Raw genomic sequence first — 24430 nt, forward strand, 5'->3', positions numbered from 1 at the left:
TCATTAAAAAAAAAAAAAAAAATAATAATATGGAGTTTAATACAAACTTCACTGCGATATTTTTAAATGTATTCTTACACTTTGATATATTTTGACTGTAATACTACATCAAAATACCAAATATAGCCTTTGGTATATTTGCAGTAATCCGTATATTAATTAGGAATGTTTTAAAGTTAATACTGCACTGCTTTGCTTTCATTAAAAATGGATAGCGGGTACCTTAAAGTTGCACACTTGACTGTAGCTTTCTTTCTTCTTTTCATAATAATATAGAGTTTAATATAAACTTTATTGCGTTTTTCTTTTATAATAATATAGGGTTTAATCCAAACTTGTTCTTTGTTGTACTCATTAGTTCTTGTACTTTGGCGTACTCATTAGTTAAAAATGAATTATTTTAAATTTAGGATGGATTCTACAATTCTGAAACTTAAATTTAGTATTTTTGGACTTATTTTGAGAATTTGTAATTTTCCAAACAAATGATTTTAGTTTTAAGAGTGTCTTCTTAAAGTGATCTTATTTTAAGAACACAATTTTTAAGATGAATGTTTTTGTTTTTAGAAATTCGTCTTTTTTCAGTGTAGAAACGAAACTGAAACATTTGATAATAAATCACAGCAGTTTAGCAATTTACGACTCTAAGTTCTATCCATAGCACATAACGAGCTGGTGAAATGCCTTTCGAACCTTTCAATTAAAACTTTATGATTGGCTGTGTTAGTATCGATTGTGTGTGTTAGTATTAGTGTATAACGAGCTTGCCACCCAGGCAGTTGTTGGCAATTGAAATGCAAAAAAAGTTGCATATGCATTTGGCTAATAAGCTGATGCCACATTGGTCTGCTCTGAACGAGGCCTGACTGAGGTTATTGACTTGATCGTGGACTCCAAATGCATTAGCCATGGCTGAGAATGTGTCGCTTGTCTCTTGTCTGTTGTCTGCTGTCTGGTGTCTGCTTGGCCCCCCAGGAGACGATGGCAACTCCAACAACCAACAACCAGCAACCAGCAACATTCAACTCCAACTCCAATTGCAAGACAAATGATCGTCAGGCGACTGAGCGAGAGTCGCATCCCGATAATGACAATATTTTTGTTTGTCGTTTTTTTGGCATTTGAATATGACAAACAATGAGTTTCAACTGCGGCAAAGTGCAACGGAAATTTGTCATTTATCATGCGATGAAATTCGCATAATGCAAACGAACAACTACAACAACAATAAGTAGAGAAGTTCCCGAAACCAAATTCGTCGCACATTTCACTAACGATCTTTCTCCCCTCATCGAAATTCTGCTGCGATCATATATCAAAATCTCACGTAAGCATCGCGCTTTGTGGGTGGCCAACAACAACCAAATTTGGTTTAATTAATGAATTAGCTATGCAAGGGAGAGAAGATAGAGAGGAGTCAGTGGGAAGAGAGGGAGTTGAAGTACAAGGACGAGGCCGATTGCGATTGCGACACCCAAGCTGAAGCTGGCCTTTAACACAAGTCAATCGCTAACTGACCAAGCCCAAGACAAACAAATTTCGTGCACAAATTAAATCAAAATATTTGCACAATGAAACAAATTTGTTTTCGTATTGTTTTAAGCAATTTATGAACTCTACTTAACGGGTAGCTCAGCTGAGTTATGCAATTTGTGGAATGCGAATTGAAAAAGAGAAATATAAAAACAATTTTTTTTCAACTTACTTTAGAATATTTCCATTAAAAGCCATTATAAGGAATAAACAAAAAAAAATATTTTAAAATATTTAATGTAAAATTAAATGATCTCATTTTCAAATAATAATATTTTTTAGTCAAGGTTTCAATAAAAAATTATATGGTATTATTATATTCTTTGGTTGTTAATTTATATATTCTATTTATTTCTAGTCATGATATCTAATGATATTAACATTTTGCAATAAGAATTGAATTCAATTACAATAATTCACTTATGTTATTTTTAATTAAGTACTAATCGAAAATATTTAAAAGTTTTATATTACCTTTTAAATTTAAGACGTTTTAATTCTTAATATTCAATTTATAAATTATTTCAATTAAATACCTATCCGAAAATATTGATCTAATATAATATAATATGATGAAAATATTTTTCAGTTTTGAATATTTAAAATCTACCCTAAAATAATACAATTAATCAAAAAAGTAAATTAACTCCTTACCATGACTTTAAATTGTATTATCCCATTAGAAATCAATCTTTTAATTTTGTTTTTAATTTTTTGTTAAAACAATCCTTCACTATCTATTTACTTCAAATTTCAAAAGATTTAGATAATATACACTTTTTTTAAACATTAAGTTAAATAAATTAAAAAAAAAAATTGATAATTAAATCATATATTCACTTCAGAAGTATCATTTTTATGTATTTAATCCATTTTTTTTTATAATTTAAATTTTTGGAAAAACGTGCATAAATCAAGAATAGAATCTTAAGTCGAGATTATTCTATGTCAAAATTAATCCAAGAAGTTTTTTCTTAAATCAAGATTAAAAGTTTTACTAAAAATCTAGATTGACCAATCTTGAAATTCAAGATTATAATCTTTCTTCTAGAACGGAAAAATCTCAAAATGAAGCCAATAAAAGAAAAACTTTAATTTTGTTAAAGCTATTATACATTTAAATTATAGGATAATATAGGATTTCATTCTAAACTAGATAGAGCAACTTAACGTTACAGCAAATTCTATAAATATTTCGAAGAGAGCTTGTCTTTCTAAAACCATTCGATAGTTCTATAACAATCATAAAAAAATAATTTTCTTATATTATTTAATTATTAAAACAATTGTAACATTTTATCCTAGTAAATTTTTCTGAGTACAACAATTTTGTAAGAGTGCTTGGCATTCGAATACAACTCAGTTGTTGTTGCTTCTCGTTTTTTTTTTTGTTGGTAGTAAAACTTGTTAGCCGGTGTCGCAGCGTGCATAATATTATTATGTATTTCTTTTTTTGTGCAAAACGCGGCCAAAAGTGTTGCGAGTGTCAAAACAAATTGTTTATATGCAAAGCGAGTGCAAAGAGTGAGAGAGAGAGAGAGAGAGCGAGAGAGAGGGAGACAAGGGTTAATTGGTAAATGTGCGGGCCATAAACAAATGTGGCGCTGATTCCGCTGACGCTCAAACTGAAAGCAAAGCGATGAGCAACCCCAAAACAAGAAGAAGAACAACAAACAAACAAACAGCCCTGGGTAACTGTCAGCGGCAGCCAACGAGCACTTGGCAATCGCAATCGCAGTTGGAATCTGTTTTTTGGCAGCCACTGTCTGCGCCCTTAACCCCCCTTTCCACCCCCTTTCCCCTTCACCATCTCTGTCTAGCAGCCCCTCGGAGTTAAAATAAACATTGTGCGCGCAAGTTGTAAAATTTCAAATTAAAAACGTGATCTCAGCGCGAATTGGAAAGTAAATTATTTGATTCTGCACTTTTCAGTGTACCAGGTGCCCTCCACTCCCCTCCCCTTCCCCTTTCTACCACTCGTTCATCCCTTCACCCCAGACAAGCGAAAGTGCTGAAAGCTCAATAAAGCAACAGTGAAGAAGCGAAAAAAAAGCAAAGACACAAAAAGTGCAGCTCGAACATTGGCGCAATAAAAAGGAACTCAAAAAAAAAAAAAACAGACGAAAGGATGTGTTGTGTGTATCCTGGCGAAATGTGTTGAAAATAGCGCCCCGCCGTTGGTTATCTCTCCATTCACCAGACCCAAAGCATAAACGGGAAGCAACGTGAGGCAGGACGCAAGGACGAGGCAAATTTGCCAAACAGTTTTTATCTGCGTTCGTGCAGCGTTGCGAGCACGAACCGAGGCCATAACTCAATGGAGGAAGGAGCTAAGCGGGGAAAGGGGAGATTGAACCTTGGAGCGGAAACGGAAATGCGCCACAAGCAAAGTTGAGCTCGTGGCGAGCAGCTTTCGCACCACTGTGCCATGGCAGCCAAGCCAAGCCAAGCAAAGCGACGCGACGACGCCTTAATTGAGGTACAAATTGAGCTTTTGCTGCTCTGCTTCTTTTGCTCCTTTTGTTGCCGAGAAATATTACCCTACTACTAGACTACACAAAAACAAGTAAGAAAGCTGCATTCGAGTGTGCTCGACTGTGAGATACTCGCTACCCATTTTCAATATTGGCAAAATTATGTGGTATTATTCTCACAATATATTTTAAATTAATATACTACATAAATACTAAAAACAATTAAGAAAGCTAAAGTCGAGTGGGCTCGGTACCCATTTTGAATAAAGGCATTACAATGCGGTATTATTCTTAAAATATACCAAAAGTAATATACCACAACAATACTAAAAAATCAAGTATGAAAGCTACAGTCGAGTGTTTACCACCCAACCCATTTTGAAAGAAAAGCAAAACAATGCGGTATTATTCTCAAAATATATCATTATAATATACCACAAAAATGGTATATTTGGTACATTGATATTACTACATTCAAGATATACTGTAGAGTGCAAAATATATTACATTGCCAATCAAAACAACTACAAGTATGAAAGTTTTTCTTTAATATCTTCGACTTTTTAATATGATCGTAATTAAATTTTCAGGACTTAAAAATACTATTGTTATTATTGTTTGTATCAAAAATCGCCGATCTAGCTTCAAAATTATGCTTGTTATTCGATTTTTGTCGATTTGCGGGAGGGAAGTGGGCGTGGCAAATATTTGAAATAAACTTCATGTGCGTGCAAAAATAACAAATGCTGTCGAAAAAAATTATCGCTCTATCTCTTATAGTCTCTGAGATCTAGGTGTTCATACGGACAGACGGACAGACAGACAGACAGACAGACAGACAGACAGACAGACAGACAGACAGACGGACAAACGGACATGGCTAGATCGTCTCGCCTGTTCACGCTGATCAAGAATATATATACTTTATAGGATCGGAGATGCCTCCTTCAGTCTGTTACATACATTTCCAAGTTATAATACCCTTCTTTTCTATAGGTAGTGGGTATAAAAAGTATACTTCACTCCTTAGGCCGCCTCCTCAACCCACTTTGGGAGGGGCGTGGCATGCAAATGCAAGTGAGATTTCGCCAGCGAGATTTAATGTCCATTTTATATGTTGTTGTTCCCTTTTATTCGTCTTTTTTATTTTTATGCTCGATCTGCAGCGGGAACTAAACCTAAAAATGGAACCGAAACAGAAACAGAAAACGAAACCGAAACTGGAACTGGAACAATAAATTAAAGTGCCTCCCTTTTTGCATATGCGGGTAATTGCACTTTTATAGCAACTAGTTTCTGAAACGGATGCGATTGATGTGATTTTTATGGCACGTAATTCACAAGTGCAGCTCACCCAACAGGAGAGAAAAGGAGAGAGAGAAAGAGTGTACAAGCGAGACAGAGAGTGCGAAATAAGTACTCCAAATGTAATTGCTCCTCGTGCATTGAATTTTCCTATTTAAAACACTTAAATCATTTAATTCAAGGTAAAGGGGAAGTATTTATTTTGTGTATTTTTTGTAGCTGCTGTCCAGGTTTTCAGTATATAATAAAATATAATATAATAATGATATAATATAATATAATAAAATAATTAGTCTTTCAATTTGGATTAATTGAAGTAAATTTTGTGGAGACCAAGATTCGTTTCATTGGAACATGATTTAAACAAAATTAAATGAAATGAAGTTGAACAAAATGAAAGTAAAAATTATTGTTTTGCCTATAACTAATATTAATTATATAACTAATATATTTTGGAAATATAACTAAATTATACAGAAAAATAAATAAATAGTCAACAAACTTATTTATTTTGTATAATTTTATTATTCCTTAAAATATAATAAAACGCTCAATTGAGATGTAATGTTAGGCCGGTTTTTTTTATTAAATATTTTTTAGAGAATTTTTAAATAAAGGATTTGTTTTCTATATTAAAGATCAACATATATTCTTAGTAAATAAAAAGCTAAATTCTTAGTTTCATTTTAATAAATGCATTTATTTAGCTTTTTATTTACTTACCTACTTACTTACTTCAATTATGTAATAATCATACTATTAATATTTTTGTACTTCGAATTTGGGTACAATTTTGAAATTATGAAATTTGATTCGGGTTCAGTTCTTCTTAACTTTATTTGTATTTGGTGCAATCTTTAAAGTGAATCCCGTTACAGTATCTTTTATTTTAAACAACTGATAAACAATAAAAATGTTGTGTAATAGTCCCCAAATTCAAAATTTTTTAAAAGGCTCTAAAATATATTTATGAAAGAAAATATAAAATGATACATGATACAAATGATTAAATACACCTTCTTCGCTATCCTCGCTATACCATCTTCTAATACTATTTCAATATTCAGTTGTATGTAAAATTCCGTTGATTGTCTTTTTGCTTCTAATGAGTCAGTTTTTTGCAAAAATAAAAATAAAATAAAACAAAAATTTTTAAACGATTATCATACTTAATATTAATAATAAAATATTTTTATTTCTATTGTAATCTTTAGTTGTATGTAAAATACTCAAAAGTTAATTTTTTCGTTTTATTGGCAGATCAAAATTTGGTCAAATGTGTAAACGTCTTTTTAATAAAACAATAGTAAACACTGTTGTAATTTTCTGATTAAAATCTTACTTAACATATCTGTTTACAGCTATGCTGGACAATCAACTTATGCAATAAGTGTAGTATAAATTATCGAACCATTTGCAGGTCGACAACTTGAATGACTCCATTGCGAGTTACTAAATCTATTTGGCAGATAAGGATTCAATTGTGAAAATATCCCCAGTGCGTCGCTCAATTAACTGCATTTTGTAATTACCGTTGAGGCTGATGCCCAATCCGTGGATCAGTGCATGTTTCCTGGCCATTTTCCAAATATCTCATGGAGCAATTAATCCAGCTGAATGCGCTTCAGTCGCTCAAATCTGTCAGTCAGTCAGTCAGGCAGTCAGACATTTTAGCAGTCTTTAAGTCTAGCAGCAAGAGCAGCTTTTAAACTCGAAGTTGAGCTGAAAACTCTAAAGGAACTTGCTCTCTTAGGCTGCTTCTCTTGGGGATTTCTCTTGGCTTGAACTGATCTTCACTGTATTTGGCTCAGTTTCTGTCTTTGCCTCTGTCTTTGGCTTTGTGGATTGCCTGACTGAAGATCATAACAGCTTCGCCTGCTAAACGTTGTTTTACTTTGCTGCAATTTGGCGCCGCACCGCGACGATCATCATGATGATGAAGTGGATGATGATGATTAGGATGAAGTTGCTGCTGATGACGATCGTGTTTATGATGATGAGGTTCATTCACAGGGGAATGAGGCAAACGTAACGAGCCGCAAAACTACTGTGGCTCCTCTTCTGCTTCTTCTCCTTGTTTGTTGCCTGTGGCGCAGCTTTGGACGTTGCCTGGACCTGGACTTCGCTGACTTCGTGTGTGGTCCACAATGTGGCAATGTCTTCTTTTGAGGCGAGCGCCTCTTTCTTAAGAGAGAGAGCATTAAGCAAAGAGCGGCACAGTGATGTTGCCACACACAGTAGCACGTTGCACGTAGCAAAGTGTCAATAATTTTAAGTGCTGGGCATTTTTGCTCTTTGGTGGCATCTCTTCTGTTGCTGTGGCATGGCAACGCTCTGCGCTTTCGAATCGCATACATATTAATCACTCCTAATGGACTGCAATTGAATTTCAAGTAATCATCGAGTGCCTCAACTTGGGGCAAGCTTAATAGCCGCTGCCGTGGCTGCTGCTGTTGTTGAACGTCGCAACGTTGCAACGTTGCTGGGTCTTAAGCCAGCTTGCAACTTGGGTGGTCCAGTTGCTGCGGCATGTCCAAGAACACACACACACACACACACACATACAGAGATGAGAGGCAACTGTGGAAGAGGCAGCGACTGTCTTTCAACTCGATGTTGTTGCTGCTGCGCCTTTTGCAACAGGGCCAAAGGTTTCGTGTGCTGTGGAAATGCAGCCGCATGTCCAGCTTTGGACACACTTTTGGAAAACTCAATTTAAAAAAAAAACAAAGATACTACCACAAAAAAAGTCGCATTTAATGATGGCAATTTTTCATATTACTCGCAGCTAATTAAGTTTGGAATGTTTCGGTTTTATTAACTCAAATTAATTTCCATTCACTGTCGATATTCCACGGAAAAGTGATCAGCGATCATCAGTCGATGCAGATGCATATCGAGATGCAGATACATTTTACAGTAGCCGGAGTAGCTGAGCAACTGATGAGCATCATTAGTTAAGCGTCGCGATTCCACGTAAAACTGAGAATTCAGAAGTGGAAAGGGAAGGGAAGGGAAGAAAGGAGCGGAGGGGGGCAGCTCACCTGCACAGCGCATGGACTTCTTCTCTGGGGACACCTTCGCATATCGTCGTGTGTCGCACTGGACAACATGTGTGTTGTGTCCGTTCGAGAAATTGAAAAATTTGAATCGACAGCAACAACCACTAAAGATGCAGGCAGCAATAACAGCAACAGCAACAGCAGCTCGATAATTTCCTGCAGCTCGTGTATTCGCATCGATCACAAAAACCTACACCAAAAGCATGTGAACCAGCTACAGTAGAGTGTGCACGACTCAGAGATACCCGGCATAAGTTTAAGAAAAGTAATAGAATTCGAATTTGGAATAAAGAATAAACCTTCTTGGTTAATTTTGACTTTATATCATATAATCTCGATTTAAGATTTTAGTAGTTTTTTTTTTTGTGTATATTTCAAAAGTAATATTGTAAGATAATCAGACTATATATAAATATAATCAAATAATAGCCAAATCGACTGAATTATATTCTTCGTAATTATAACATAAATATAATATTCGTTTTATGCAATGAAGAGCTGTCTAATGCTTGCTCTAAGGATAATTAAATCTTCGTTTAATTCATAAGAATGTTGCCTAGAAATTTCATCTCTCTAGCTCTAATAACAACTGAGATCTCGTTATGAATACCAACGGACAGACAGAAAGACAGTGCAAGACACGTACACAACTTCATTGATCTGCTGGTGCTGCTTGGTAATATCTTCGACTCTTTATTTTCTAACGTTTAACTACTTATGACTCAATCATGATGTAATTATGTTATGTTCATTAATATGGTCACTATAATCTTTTACATTAAACTTCTATTTTAGGTTGTTTTTAAAATATTTCCAATCTTCGTTCAACATATTAACATTTTATCATTAAATTTCAATTGAAACCTTCGACTCTTTATTTTCAGTAACATGGTCATTATAATCATTTTCTTTAAAGTGAGATCTTCAACTCGTTTTATTCTCTTTGAGGTAATGAGAAAAATGTGACCATGTTCCTATCTATTCTTTATAAGCTCTAATGTCCACTGAGATCTCGCTATGAATATCAACAGACAGACAGAAGGACAGTCTAAGAGATATATTTAACTTCATAGACATGCTGCTGCTGTTTACAACGGTCAACGATTTATTTTTAATGACTCCAATAAAATACATAGCCCAATCTATATTTAATTTTCTGGTTACTGATACATTCGACTCTACATTATTTAAGTTTAAAATACTGATCAGCTAATATCATCGTCATAATCCGTTACTTTAAAGTGAGAACAACAATTCGTTTTATTCTATTTAAGGTTATATGAAAAAGGGTGAATACAATTTAAAAAAAATTGTATATCTTTGTTAAACTCATTAGAATGTTGTCATTAAATTTCAGAACTCAAGCTCTAATGACAACTGAGATCTAGTTATGAATACAAAAGGACAGACAGATTGGTGAACAAACGTTATTAACTTTATCGTCTTGACTTCTTACTGAACTCGATACAGATATACCTTACAGATATATGTATGTACTTTACCTTTGTAAGATTCCAGATGCCATTCACTTGTCTGTTCAATAAGTATTCAGTAAACACTAAAATAGCATGCCCTTCTCCCCTAATATCGTTGTCGGGTATAGTAAAGGAAGCTCGAGCCTGAGCAAGTAACATGACATGCTTGCAGCTTCCCCAGAGGTGGCCGCTTGTTGCAGTCGAGCTAATTGACAAGATGATTTCTAATTAGACCACCCGAGTTAGCCTCAGAGTTAGCCACAGAATTATAGCCATAGTTCGAGAGCACGAACTGCGGCGGTCTTAGCCAGGCTTTGCATATGGCTAAAAGTGTCGCATGCTGTAATTGCTAAAGCCAAAGCCAAAAATGTGCTGCGGCCAATTTACACGCGCAGGTGTCAGACTGTCGACGGCCCAAAACGAGTTCGAGTTCGAGTCGGAGTCAGGCTAAAAGACAGAAATAGAAAGAAAGAGCAGAGAATGGAGAGAAAGAGAGGCAACGTCGAGTGTGGCCCTTTTTTTCGCTGGGCTGCGTGTCCGCGTGCTGTTGGCCATAAATTATGGCTTAATTAAACTAAGAACAAAAAAATGTTTGTATTATAGTTAAGTATGCATAATTTGCCTGCCTCTCTTCCTTTCCCTCTCTTTCTCTCTCTATCTGTGGCTTGGCTTCAATCGACGCCTAGCGCAATTATAGCGTCTAGCTGCAACATATTAATCAGCCGCTTATCGGCAATTAAATCGCTGCATGCCCTGCGACAAGCCAATGCACTCTACTCTGACTCTGTCTCTGTCTCTGACTCTTTCTCTTTCTCCTACTCCTTTTCGTGTGCTGTCAACGATGCCAATCGTCAATCGTCAATTGTCAAGCGTGGCTCATTGATCAATCAGTGACCAAAGTGCAGCTTAAATGGACAGCAATGCATCAATTGTCAACTGCTAATTACCTAACGAAAAGTGTTGAGACTCGCTTCGTGGCATGCCACAAGTGAGTCACAGTTTTGTTGATCGGCCACTTATCAATTGAACCGATCGACACAAAAAATCTAACTAGATCCTCGGCCCAACCCAAAAAAAAAAGAGAAAAACATATCACTTTGATGTGAGTTTTGTACACTGACAAATGGGCGACAACTAATCACAGTCACTCGATGGCTCGATCATCATCATCATTATGCGAGAACTCATTTAGAGGCTTCTCAGAAGCACATCTGTGAACAGCCAGAGGAATTAATTTCTAGCCTAATTTTCGCTTATTTTGAATATTGCCAAATATAAAAGAGTTTATTATACTGATGAACTACAACTTACTCTATAAGAAAATATTGTTGTGTGTTAGAAAACTTTTTTAGAATAATAAGAAAAAAAATTTTACTAGATAACCAGATTAAAAATTAAATAAGAAAAAATGTACAAATTTTATACGTGATTAAAAGTTAAAGAAGAAAAGGAATACAGACAAATTTGGTCTTTCCACACAATATTTGCGACATCTTTATAAATATACATATGTAAATAATAATATTGAAAATATTCATCTTGTTTTAACTATTCGCTGAAGGATAAAAATTGACATTTATAGCCACATATTGTAGGCTTTATATTTGCCATACATTTTTAAACGATTTTTAAATTAATAAGAGATAAAGCAACAGTCCTCAATGCTCGACTATTAGATACCTAACTTCAATAAAAGCAACATATTGAATTACTTTTCTTAATAGATACCTAAAATATACACCGCAAAAGTACTTAAAAATACATAAGAATAGATTTGTTATATATATATACTAATACATTCAAAACATACCATAGAATAGAAAATATCTGATATGCATACTATATTTCAACAAAGATTATTAAGAATGAAATGATGTCCTGGCTAACTTTTATGATTTTTATATGATCGTAACTATGTTACAATATCAGTAATCATAAGAATTATAGATTTTTGGTATGCTTTAAAAATTCATATTTAATTGTATATTAATTTATTTATATTTTTTTTTTTTTATATATTTGTTTTTAATTTTGTATTATTGATATATTATATATTTATTTTGTTTTAACTTAATTTTCTAATCCATTTTTTACTTTTTATAGTATATATTTATAGCTTAAAGTGTATAAGAAACCTTCTTATGTGCACTTTGCTATGTTTCCATTTTCGCCTAATACGTTAGGGTATTATTAGAGGTGGTCTACATTAAAGAGGCCACCGAAAGAGCTATCTATAAATTTCAATCACTGACCGCTGATCTGTGAACTTGTGATCTACATTTCGTGGCAACTTGCCGTGTGGTCCTCGCAATTGAGCCATCAGCATCAATAACCAAACAGCCGAGCAAAAAGGGAGAGAGAGGTGAAGAGTGAGGTCAACTGCCAGCTTTGATTAACCCAGAAGACAGAAGACAGCAGACAGCAACAGCAGCCACCACAATAGAGGCAGCGACAGCGTCAGTAACAGGGAGTGGTCAAGCACTCAAGTGCCAAAACATGACATGGCACATGGTCCCCAAGCAAGCAAGCAAGCAAGCAAGCACCCAGCTCCAGATCGATGATCCTGCAGTGCGCGTGTGGCCCTGCGATCGCCATATGATGATCGAAGCGCCTGCTGCAAAAGTACCAGGAATCTGGCACTCAACGGCTTAAGTGTGCGCCACAGAAATCTTAGCTCTTTACCCAAAAAAATAAACACAAAGTTACCAAAATTCCCAGCCTTGTTGAAAGGAAACGGTAACATAAATTGCACTGAACGAAAATTGTAAAAAGAATTCTTCAATAATTAAGGAAAATCAAACAGCAGCCAAATTTAAATACTTTAATTGAAAAACAATATTTCAATCAATATACAAACAATCTTGGAAAATATTTCAATCTTAAATATTTCTTGAAACAAGATTTCAGTCGAATAATATCATCAAAATTTGCAACAAGTTTAACAAGAATGAAATATTCTTAAAGAAAAATCGTAAATTGGTCAATTTTAAAATATATAAAACAAACGTTGCAAACAATATTTCAATATTACAAAATTTCTTGAAATCCTGAAACAAAATTTAAATCGAATTATGTTATAATATTATACTTATTATTTAAAATATATACAAATCCTTTACCTTGGCAATTTTCTTGAATTAAAATTTCAATCTAATTACGCAGAGTAGAAAAATACTTTTACTGAAAAGTTCTTAAAACAATATTTCAATTAAATATAAAATTTTTCAAAATATTAAAAAACAATCTTAAATTTAAAATCTTTTAAATTTACCAAAAACATGGAAAAATAGAAATCTTATGCTCTTAAAACAATATTTCAGTCGAATAATATCATTCGAAATTAGTACCAATTGTATTTCATTCTTTTCTATATTTTAAATTTGACAATTTTAAAATATATTAAACAAATGTATCAAACAACATTTCAATCTTGAAACAAGATATGAATCAAATTATGTTATAATACTTATTATTTAAAATATACAAAAATGCTTTACTTTGACTTCTAGAATTAAGAGTTCAATCAAATGAAGTTAAAAGATTTACATGAAATATTTTTAAGTCTATTTCATCTTTAAATGTATTTAAATGCATTGCAAGATTATTTTATTTTCATTAAATGTACAAAAAAATAAAGCAATAAAATGAGCTTCCTTTATTCATTTTTATAATTCAATTTTGTCCATCTTTTTCTTTTCCTCAATAAGTTCTTTTTGTTCTAGCACTGTCATTGAGCGACTTAAGCGCACTCAATTTAAATATTCTAGAATTTTTTCTCAGTGTCGAACAAAAAAAGTCGCACGATCATCGACATGGAGACTGTGCGATCGACGCAAGCAAATCTCAGCCAGCTGCAGCCTCTTAATTTGACACAAAACAAGATCAAATGTCACTCATCATAAGTAAGGCAACCCTGCCTGCCTCACCTGCGTGTGGGGCAACCCTGTCGCTGCAGTATAGAACAGGACACGCATGCATATGAGCACGATGTTGTGGGTTCAGTTTTAGTTCTCTCTTTATTTTTTAACATATACGCATATTTGTGTGTTCTTTGTGGTTTTCGGTTTGGCGATCATCGCCTCTTAATATGCAGGCGCGCATGCTTCGACCGACTTAAGATTGTCATTGTCATTTGGCTTGCAACTGCTGCAACTGTCACTCGCCGGTGGGTCTTTGCACTTGCCCCCAGATGTGAAGAAAGGATCGTGCCTCGCGGTCTGCTTCTAATGCGCACGCCCTTAGCATAATTAATGCAACAAGCGCATTGGGGCAACTCTACTCATCATCAGTCCGTCCTGTCTGTCCGTCTGCCTGTCTCTCTGTCTGTCCGTGTGTCTTTGTGCTTGCCACTCGCAAACCTGAGACCGTAGTGAAGTGAGCACAGTTGAAACCGAAACCTGAACCTTCATAATTTTTGGTGACATTTCCTTTTTGTTGGCTTTCAACGACTTCCACAGCCGATTTATGACTTTTCATTTGTATGTCCGACTCGATGCCCTTGCCGTTGCCGATGTCGATGTCGGACTCGATTAATTGGACCTCCACGAAGCGGCAGCTACTGTGCATATCATTTGCAGCAAATGCTTGAGGATCTGTCGGCCCTCATTTAGGGCTCATTTTTATTATTTAATTATATGCAATGTGAACGAGGAACACAGCGACAAATGGACAGACCGAATACGAATAGATCGATTCGAGCTCCAGCTGACTAGCTAATTGACTGACTGACTGATTGACTGGGAAAATTGTCTATTCTCGTTCTAAGTAGTTTATTCAGATGGTGAAAAGCGACAACGGGTTGTCTTGGAGTTAAGGCAATAACTTTTTGATTCTCTGAACAATTAGAATCTTCATTTAGCTATTGATAATTTGCTACTAATTCAGTAGTTGACTGATTGAGCAAAAGGATTTACTTATTAACACAATTTGTTATTATTTAGCTAATTTATTAAGTTACTAAGTATATCCTAAATAGTTTGCCAATTGAATGATGTGAATTTTAATAAGCTGCAACACTTTTATTTCTATAGCTAACCTTTTACTTTAAATGATTGAGGAACAGTCTGCGTGATTGATCGATATAATGATTGATTCATAAGCTATAAGGTTCTGTAACTACCAGATGAAAGTATCTAAGTATCTGAATAGATACTAAACTATTACCAATTTATTAAATATATGATTGATCTATGATTGACCGATTCAGCAACTTCTCAGCTGCCAAAATAAGCGACTGCCCAAAAGATGGAGTTGCTGAAACAAATTATTAACAGCTGGATAACTTTAAAAGTAGCTAAGAATTTGCTACAGCCATCCTTACTTCTCGATAAAAAGATGTACAAATAAAAATTGATTGTGATTGAACAACAATTTGATTGACAATGAAATTTACTAAAAAAGATATACATTTACTTAATACTAATTACAACTCAAATATTGGAGTATTCTTATTGACTAAATAAACTCTTTTCTGATTGATTGAATGGGAAACGAGTTATTAATAAAATAAAACTGATAGTGATTGAACAACAGATTGCGCGATTGATGGAGTAAATGACTGTTTGACAATAAAATTTACGGAGGAAGATATTATTGTTAATAAATGCTTATTACTGCTAAACTATTGGTGTATTATTAATGACTAAATAATCAGTGATCAAGTTGATTGACCGATTGAAAGACTTGTCCACTGACAAAGTAAACAACTGATTAATGAATGCTTCTTTTTTACTAGAACTGATTGATTGACTGACTGCCTGGGAAAGAGTTTGGCTGCCAGACTACTTGTCTGGGGTGTGTGCCATTAAAACCGTAAACAGTTGCAGTTGCAAACTATTCTAGGAATACGTGCAACATGTATATGCCTCATCGTCTGTTGCACACACACACATACACACACTGCCTGCTGCGACCTTGCCACTGTTTTGTGTTGCAGTTTCGATTCGCTTGCGGTTCGCATTGTTCATAATTTATGCAAGTAATGTTTTGATTTCAGGTGTGCACACCCACAACACAACATAGTACTTGCAACACGCTGTGGCAAGGGCAATCCCCCAATGTGTCCCATTGCCATTCCCAATCCCAGACGCAATCAATTTCTGTTTTGACAGTCGCACAGTGTCACCAGGGACTTGAAGTGTGTCTAATTGATGTTTAGCACTGCGATGCATGCCACAAACAGTGGCAACAACAGGGGCGGGGCGGGGGCAGGCAGCTGGCTGTTGAACTGTTTGTTGGTTTGATCAGAAACCAATATCAGGCAAAAGGACATCTGGTTTGTGAGCTCGTTGTCCTGGTGACACTTTTATAACACTTTAAATGTGCTTTCGGTTTTGCGTTACGTGTTTATTGCCTGTTCTAGCGGGGGGGATGGTTGAGGGGGAGGGGTGAAAGGGGTTGCTGGTCGCTGGACATGCGTGTCCAATCGCGTTAAGCTTAGTCAACAGCCAACAAAAGGGTTGATAGCAAAGAGTTTTGGGTTGGGTCGCATTGATACAATTAAAATTGCTGCAAATGTGGCATGAAAATGCAATCCTTGGGCTGGGCCACATCGTTAGATTTTACGATGCGGCTGCCCATAACCTTTTATCCCCCGTTCCCCTCCTCTCCTCGCACTCCTTTTCTAATTGAATTGAAATCGAAAGACAGTTAACAACTGGCAAACTTACAACTAACATATTTACTTACCTCGCGTTAAGCTCCACAACAATGGCAAAAGTATTTACGTTTTGGCAGGTTCATAAACAGCTCCCCCCGCCCCCACACTCCTCCCTCTCTTCGCCTGCTGAGGCGCCACTCGACTCCCCAGGTAAATGGCTTGTTTTGCATGTTAACAAGATACTTCCGGGCCAATGGCAAACGGCAGTGTTAGCCACGTTATTTGTTGGCATTTGCTCAATGGCAGCTCAACTAACGAGCCCTCTTCCTCTGCCTCCTCGTTCAAATGCAAATGAAAATGAAATTTTCACATTTTCATATGTCCCTTAACAACAATGAAGTATTTTTATTGCATAATTAACCCCGCTCCCAACACAATGCTTATTGCCTATCCAAATAGAGGGTGTAGAACCCAAAAGGGTAGCAAGGGGCACGCTTTCTGCTTCTTCCTTGCTGTAATTTCGGGGTTACTAAAGCATTAGATAAACATATCTGGCATATAAAAATATTTTTTTAAATTTTAAGAATTATCATTTTAATTATTCCGAAAACATAACGAACTCTAATAGTTTTTTATACCGCTTCGAAAATGTTTGTTTGATTTTTGTAGATGTCATAAAATTGACGAAATAACAACAAACAACTCCAACCCAATACATACTGTCATATGCTAATCATAATATGTGAGTTAGACAAGATCAGCGAATTATTGCCTCGAGAATTGACTATCGCGCACTCGTTCGCACATGCACCTAAACTTTGTCGTTCTATTCCTCTTTGGACATTCTAGGACATTACTCTTATTTGGACCAATACCTTTACCAAATTTGCATACATACATAAAAGACCTTTGGCGAAATGTATTAGTGTTAGTGAGCTTCACAGAATCTAATTCACGCGTACTTAAATTCCTTCGTAATTTCCCTGTTCAATACATACACATACATACTTACTCTCTCGAAACAGTTGATTCGATCGCAGAGCAGAAATCCTTTTCACAATTGAGAATGTGGCGACAAATGTCCCAATAATGCAGTGGGGCAATTTTCAAGGCTCAGTATTGCATGAAAAGTAAACGTGAAATTAACTCGCTCCGTGTTTTGTTAAAAAATTATTTATTTATTTGAATAATAAATTACCAGTTGTTTGTTATTTTTATTAAGAATGTGTATTGTGTTTAAATCGCAAAACTCGCGTTAATTTACACATCAATTTCCTTTTATTATTCGCAATTACAAGTGTGCTAATGTTGCAGTGCAGTTTTTTTTTTTCCAATTTTTGTTTGTGAAAGTGCAAAATTTGGCGCGGCGTCACCTTTTGTCTCGTTCTAGCACGCAGCTCCTGATGGAAGTTTGTAATTGTGTTGGTGTTAGTGAGACTCTAATTTTAATTCCTTCTTTGCTTCACATGTTTACATAAAATATTTATACGAAATATAAATCGTTCGTCGCTTTTTTTGTACTATGCGTTGTGTCTTCACCTTAAGCTTGACTTAATTTACATATCAATTTCTTTTTATTATTCGTTATTTCAAGTGTGCGAATTTTAAAGTGAATTTTTTTTATATTTTTTTTCTGTGACAGTGCAAAAAGTGGCGCGGCGTCCCATCTCGTCTCTTTCTCACAATCGGCTCCTGCTGGAGCTTGTAATTGTGTTGGTGTTAGTGTTGCTCTAAATTTCATTTCTTCTTTGCTTCACTTGTCTACACACGTAGAAGCGAAAAAATATAAGAGTGAGTCGTATACAGTTTTTTTTTGTTCTTTTTTGTTTGGTGATTATAAGTGTGTACATTTGTGAAAGTATTGACAAATGAGAAATGAGAATTATAAGAGTCTGTCTTATAAATTTTGAGGGTGAGTAACTGCAAATATTTTACAATACATGTGTGTAATATGATGATTTAATATTCTATTGGAATATTAAAAATAACTCGAATAATTTAAGTAATTTTATCTAGGAAAATACATAATTTCACTATACTTGAGAAACGAATTAGTTTAGAATATAAGAATAAAATCAATATAAGATTTTATAATATTTTCTTTTTCTACATTTTAAATGACATTCGATCTTTAAACTATTTGATTATATTTATTGCCGTTCTCAACACATTTTATAACACAAATATTAGTATAGCATTATTGCGAAGCTCTGATTTGCCTTCTAGCTAGTTTAACGTCTGTCTGAGGTAAACGAACTAACTGCTCTATAAATACCAGTTGTAAACTGATATGTGCAATTGGATTTGTCAGTTAACAAATATGGCCAAAATGACATTGATGTTCGCGAGAATCGAAAGACATGTTATCGATGAGTTTATGACATGGGCAAAGTACTTACGAATATGGCTCAATAATCGCAAACTGCAAAAATAAAATAAAGACTCATTTAGTCTATCGAGTTATCGGCGAAGTCGCTGTGGCTCCCACGCCACGTTGAGGCAGCAACACTTGAAGCGAGTTGCGAGTTGTTGTTCTCTTGAAAGAACTTGTTGTTGGTTCTGTTTGTTGTTCTGCGCAGGCGTAATGAGACGAAGGCAATGTCAAATACGCAGATCTGAGAGCGTGATTGGCGCAACAGCCACGTAGGTGGTCTCAGACAGCTGAAGGAGCGAGGTGTGGAGGAGGGGAAGGGATGGAACTACCACGCCCACGCCCACATGCGTATATCACCGGATCAATGGGGTAGAAGAGATAGAGAGAAAGAGATTTGGCTTGGATTTGCATGCGTTTGCCTAAAAGCTCATTAAAAGCTCCCACGAATTAGAAGCGAGCGAATAAATCTTGTCAAAAGGGAAGCCCGAACGTGAGAGACAGAGTAAGAGGGAGAGAGCTACTAAGTGTGAGTGAAACAAAAAGAGGGACCCAGATCCAGTTATCGTGGAGCAGCAGCAGCAGCAACATCGTTTGTAATGCCGGCACTTGAGCACATTTCGTTGTAACTTTGTGTTTCATTAATAATCCCGAGCAGCGGCAGAGAGGAAGGGACAGGGAGAGAGGTGTAAGGAGGTGGGTCAAGCGGAGGCCGCTTCATAAATCTTGTGTCGCATAATTACAGTTAAAATTTATAAGCTTATCTCCTTAGCCGCAAATTTATTAGCGTGTTACAAGGCGCGACGATGCCTCGACTCCAAGTTGGACGACGACGACGCTGCAGTTCGTCAAAGTGGCAATGATGTCGTTGTCGGCTTTGTCTGCTCCAAGCTCTCCACAAGGAGAGGCAGAGGAGGCAGGTGGAAAGGAAGAGGAAGCATTCGACTTGGATGCGGACTGCGCGAGTCATTATGGCCAAGTATCGAAAATGTGTATTTAAAACGGCGTGAAAAACAATTTGTTGCCAATTTTATGACGCCTCGCGCGCCTTTGCCACAACTCATCCGGCTCGACGAGGACGATGAGGCAAGTGAAGCTGCCGAGCTGCAAGGCAACACATCGTGGGGCATGGGGCATGAGGCTGCCTCGCTGCCTTGTTGCAAACAAATTCATTTGAAGTCCGTGGCCGTCTGTGGTCGAAAGCGGTACTAAGTGTCAACCCCATAGATTTATGCGTATTGTCTTTTTTCGGGTTACTTGGGCTCGCATTCCGGGAAGAGTTGCGACTGGAACTGAAACTGAAACTGGAACTGGAACCGGAGAGACCAAGGCTGCCAACCGACTGCCGAACATTAATCATTGGGGGCACAGGGCGAAACTCACACACACACACACATACAGATTGTAATGTGCTCTGCCTGCATCGGGATTAATGTACGCGAGCAAGGTATTTTGAATGGGCTTTTTATGGTCACATTTATTGAATTTATAACGTAATATACTCGCGCCATGACTCATGCTTAGAATTTGCAACGATGCATTCGCATCGCCTTCCACCGCGATCGCGATCCACTTCCAGTTTGAGTTTCAGTTTGGCACGGGCAATAAAAAATTATGCTTAAACAAAATACTCAACTATAAATTCAACAAAATATTACTAAACTTAAATTGACTTTTTATGCCATCATCTCTGCAGCTCAGCGCGTGCCATAAAAATTCACTTAACGCCGCAACTCCCACGCACACAATTCACAACGCGCTGCCTCACTCTCACTCTCTACACATTAATCCCCTCTCTCACTCTTTCCGCTTGCTTGCAAAGCTCAGCTCACATAAAGTGCCTTTTGTTATGCACACCTTTCGAATTCGCCAGCAACTTGCTGTGTCGCCCAATTCGCCGCACAACAAAAATGTCACCAACAATGAAATTCAAAACCAAACCAAACCAAAAACCAATCATCCGCAAAATTAAGTTGTTTGCGCAGTCGCATTCCCTGTTTTCTTGTTGTTGTTGTTGATGTTGCTGCTGCGTGACAGTTTATATTTCTCCAAAAATGCTCTCAATTTGTTACAGTCAAAATTGCTACTCAAAGGTGACCAGGGGTGCAGAGTAGTAAGAAACATAAATAATTAAATATTTAGGAAAATAATTCAGTTGTATGTGGCAAGTAAAGAACACATTCTGAGTATCAAAATATTTTTAATCAATTAAATTCTAACATAATAATTTGAATTTCACTGCAGCCCTAGTTTTGCATTTCTTGCACTAACGTATGCTTCACTAAGTAGAAGAGAGCAAAAGAGAGTGAAAGAGTGCATTGCATTTACTCCACGGACATCTTTGGCACACACACAAATACCATTGCAAGTCTGCGTGTGTGAGCAAAGTGACAGTCACAGTGGGCGTTAATTGATTTCGTTAAGCAGCCGCTTTATGCATAACTATTTTCTCCTCTAATACTTGTATTACATTAAAAATATTAATAACGAGGTCGCAAATGTCAATATCCAACAAGCACTGTGCACATGTGATCCACTCGTATTCAAACGTTTTGATCATCATCATCATCATCATCGTGGTCGTAATTATTGGTGTATCGCATATTTTGGCGTCTCGCACTGTCCTCATGCTCAACATGACAGACACTTTTAACACCTACGCGACGCTGTCGACGTCGCTGTCTGCGTCGTTGGCGTCGCTGCACTTCAAGCAAAAGTTAAAAAAGCCTCCGACGTCGCCAAGGTGTCAATTTGCGCCGTTGGCATGCCAGCGCACACTCACACACAGACACACTCACTCACACGTGCTCACATATGTGTGTGTGTGTGTGTTTGCCTTGTCTTTGTGTGGATTCTTTTTTGTTGCTGTGTTTTGCGCGTCGTTTGTTTTTTTTTTTCTTCTTCTGTATGCAAATTTAATGGCTAAATTAGACAGAGAGAGAAAAAAATACACAGAAAAACGTTGAGGTTTCGGCCCGGTATGGGCATCTATTAGGCGGTGATTATGGGCCCAGATTGCTTTCAAGCATAATTTGCATAATGAATTTAATGCGATTGTAATGCCAGCAATTGTCGCTCTCCACCCTTCCCATCGCCCCCTTCCACCACGACCACCACGATCTTGATCGTCGCCTTCATTAATTGAGTAATTAATGCCAACGCCCACGGCCCATTATAGCGGCAGAGGCAGCAACAGCGGCTGATAACGAGCTAATCAAGAGCTGCAGATCTGGTTAAGAGAGTGGAATGGGGAGAGGGGGAAGACCACCTACCTGGCAACCATTTGATTTGAAATTAAAAGCGAGCGTTGTGTATAATTTAAATGTTTATTAAATTATGTATTTTATTTATGAACATTTCATCCACTTCTCAGCTGCTTCTCCTCTTCTGCTTCTACATCTACATACTTCTCCGTCTTCTTCTTCTTCTTCTTATTGTTGCTTTATTTATGTTACAAAAACACGCAGCGCAGTGCGATTGAAACCCAAAAAGCCCTTTTCGCCATATTCGCCATGTTCCAGCTTCGCTTCAGTTCGGTTCGCTTCGAACTCGAACTCGGCTCGTGTTCGTGTTCAGCTTGTTTGAATGTTGGCAAAGGGGGTTGTTGGGAGGGGGAGGGAGAGGCGTGGAATCGCGTGCGCCGACGGGGGGAGACTAGAATATTTTACAACTTAATTGTTTAGCAACTTTAAGCACTAAACTTACACGCTACGCTATAAATATTAATGTTAATATTAATTATAAATATTGCCCTATGACGGTGATGATGACGTCGCAGTCGCTGCAGACGCCGCAGCCGCCTCCTGCAGCTCCTGAAGTTCCTCCTCCTCGCGCGTCAACGGCACCGTCGAGTGATTGTAGAGTCCCTGCGCCATCAGCTGCAGCGCCAGCGGATTCTTGGTGCCGCTCGACTTTTTCAGCTTGGCCCGTTTGTTCTGGAACCAGATCTTGATCTGTGCCTCATTGAGTCCCAATTCACCGCTCAGCTGCTGACGTCGCTTCTCCGTCAAATACCGATTCTCATTAAACTCGTGCTGAGAGAAAGAGAGAGAGGGAGATAGAGGGGAAGCTCATGAGTTGTTGCTGTGGTGAAAGAGAGCTTTTGGGGTGCGGTACTCACCTTTAGACGCGCCAGCTGCGTGCCACTAAATGCGGTGCGAGGTCGTTTATCCTCCGGCACACCGCTGCAACCGGAGCCACCATCCGCATCGGACTTGTCGCCGCTGCCGCTGCCCGCTGCCCCCGTCGTCGCTGGCTTCTTCGGTTTGCGCGTTCGCGGACCTGGTGGAAAAGTAGAGGAGAAGGTCATAAAAATTCCACGACGCACATAATGGCTACAACATGACTGGACCCCGCTTCTGCTCTTAGGTCAGCCTCCCGGTACAACCTCCCGGTACTATCTCTCGCTACTGCCCCATGGATATGCTGCCAACTCATCGCGCACACATAAATCCTGCTGCTCATATATGCAACGCTTTCGGTCAGCAATTAATTCACATTTAAATGCGTCTCCAGACAACCCCTGGCACCCCCAGCCCCCCAACCCCACACCAGTCGACAACCCTGCCTGCAAAACAATTAAAGTTTTTTGGGAAATTTGCGCGCGTCATTTTGAAAAGTAATCAACGCAATGACTTTTCACTGTGGCTAATTCCGCGTTCCATCCCCTTGAAAGGACCTCTACCACCCCCCCAACCATCGCCCCATCGTTCTTGACGACTGAGAGGACGCTGTCAGTGCTTTGACTCGACTTGAGTTGTCTTCCTTTTAATTAACAGCAAGTCGAACAGACAAGCGCAGAGAATCAACGCCTCAGACATCTCAGCAAACCGCCCACTTTTCCGCCTCCCCCCACATCCGGTTTGTAAAACTTTTAACCGGGTTGCGGGGTTGTGTATCGAATTCGAGGGAAATACGCAAATACTCGAACAGTCGTTAAAGGGTTGCCACAACTTGCCCAAAAGTTGAGCTCATTTCAAGAAATAGTTGCGCTGAAATGAAGCAATTATGAGGTTTACTAATGGCCATTTCTTTGGGAAGGCATCCCGAGGACCCTTAGCAAGTGCCAACACTGACCGCAAGTTGCTGCGGTCCCGGCTAAGGCAGTAAAATATTTCGTAATTTCAGCTATCATTCGTCATAAGGAATAACAGTGGACAGCTTGAGACGGGGTCTACATTTTGCGAGTCGAATGTCACAAGAGAATGTAAGAGGGGCGGAGAAACACTAGAAAACTGTTCATATGTGTGCATAGTTCTTTCTAAGGAGCAAACGTAGAAGGAAAAGTTTGAGGAAGGGAGAATATAGCATAGTTATACAGAACTATTTAGCAAGTTGTGCGTTATAACTTGTTATTCTAATTTAATTTAGCAGCCTGACGAGATAACTATCCATCTGATTTGTATAACATACATATCAGATAGCTAACGGAAGAAGTAAAATAGATTTCCTCTGTAATGAAATTGGGGAACTAAATTATGAAAAATTGATTAAACATTTGCGAAGAAATAAACAATCCTTTTATGTGTTTCATTACATTTTCGTTTAATAAGTGTGATGAGGATTTTTCCTAAACTAATTAAGAACTCTTTCTTTTTTTGTAAGAACCAAAC

At 37.3% G+C, this 24430-nt stretch overlaps 1 protein-coding gene across 1 annotated transcript in view; it reads right to left on the minus strand.

The window, feature by feature from the left end:
* Positions 1 to 22135: 22135 nt before the first annotated feature.
* LOC133842509 (homeobox protein invected) overlaps positions 22136 to 24430 on the minus strand; it is a 59219-nt gene continuing 56924 nt past the window's right edge. The window contains exons 2-3 of the mRNA XM_062275619.1: positions 22939 to 23110; positions 22136 to 22852 (exon numbers count right to left, since the gene is read on the minus strand). Coding sequence (XP_062131603.1) covers positions 22571 to 22852; positions 22939 to 23110 — 454 coding nt within the window. The 3' untranslated portion in view covers positions 22136 to 22570. The remainder of the gene's footprint in view (positions 22853 to 22938; positions 23111 to 24430) is intronic.

This window comes from Drosophila sulfurigaster, chromosome 3 (assembly GCF_023558435.1).
Source record: "Drosophila sulfurigaster albostrigata strain 15112-1811.04 chromosome 3, ASM2355843v2, whole genome shotgun sequence".
Lineage (NCBI taxonomy): Eukaryota > Metazoa > Arthropoda > Insecta > Diptera > Drosophilidae > Drosophila > Drosophila sulfurigaster.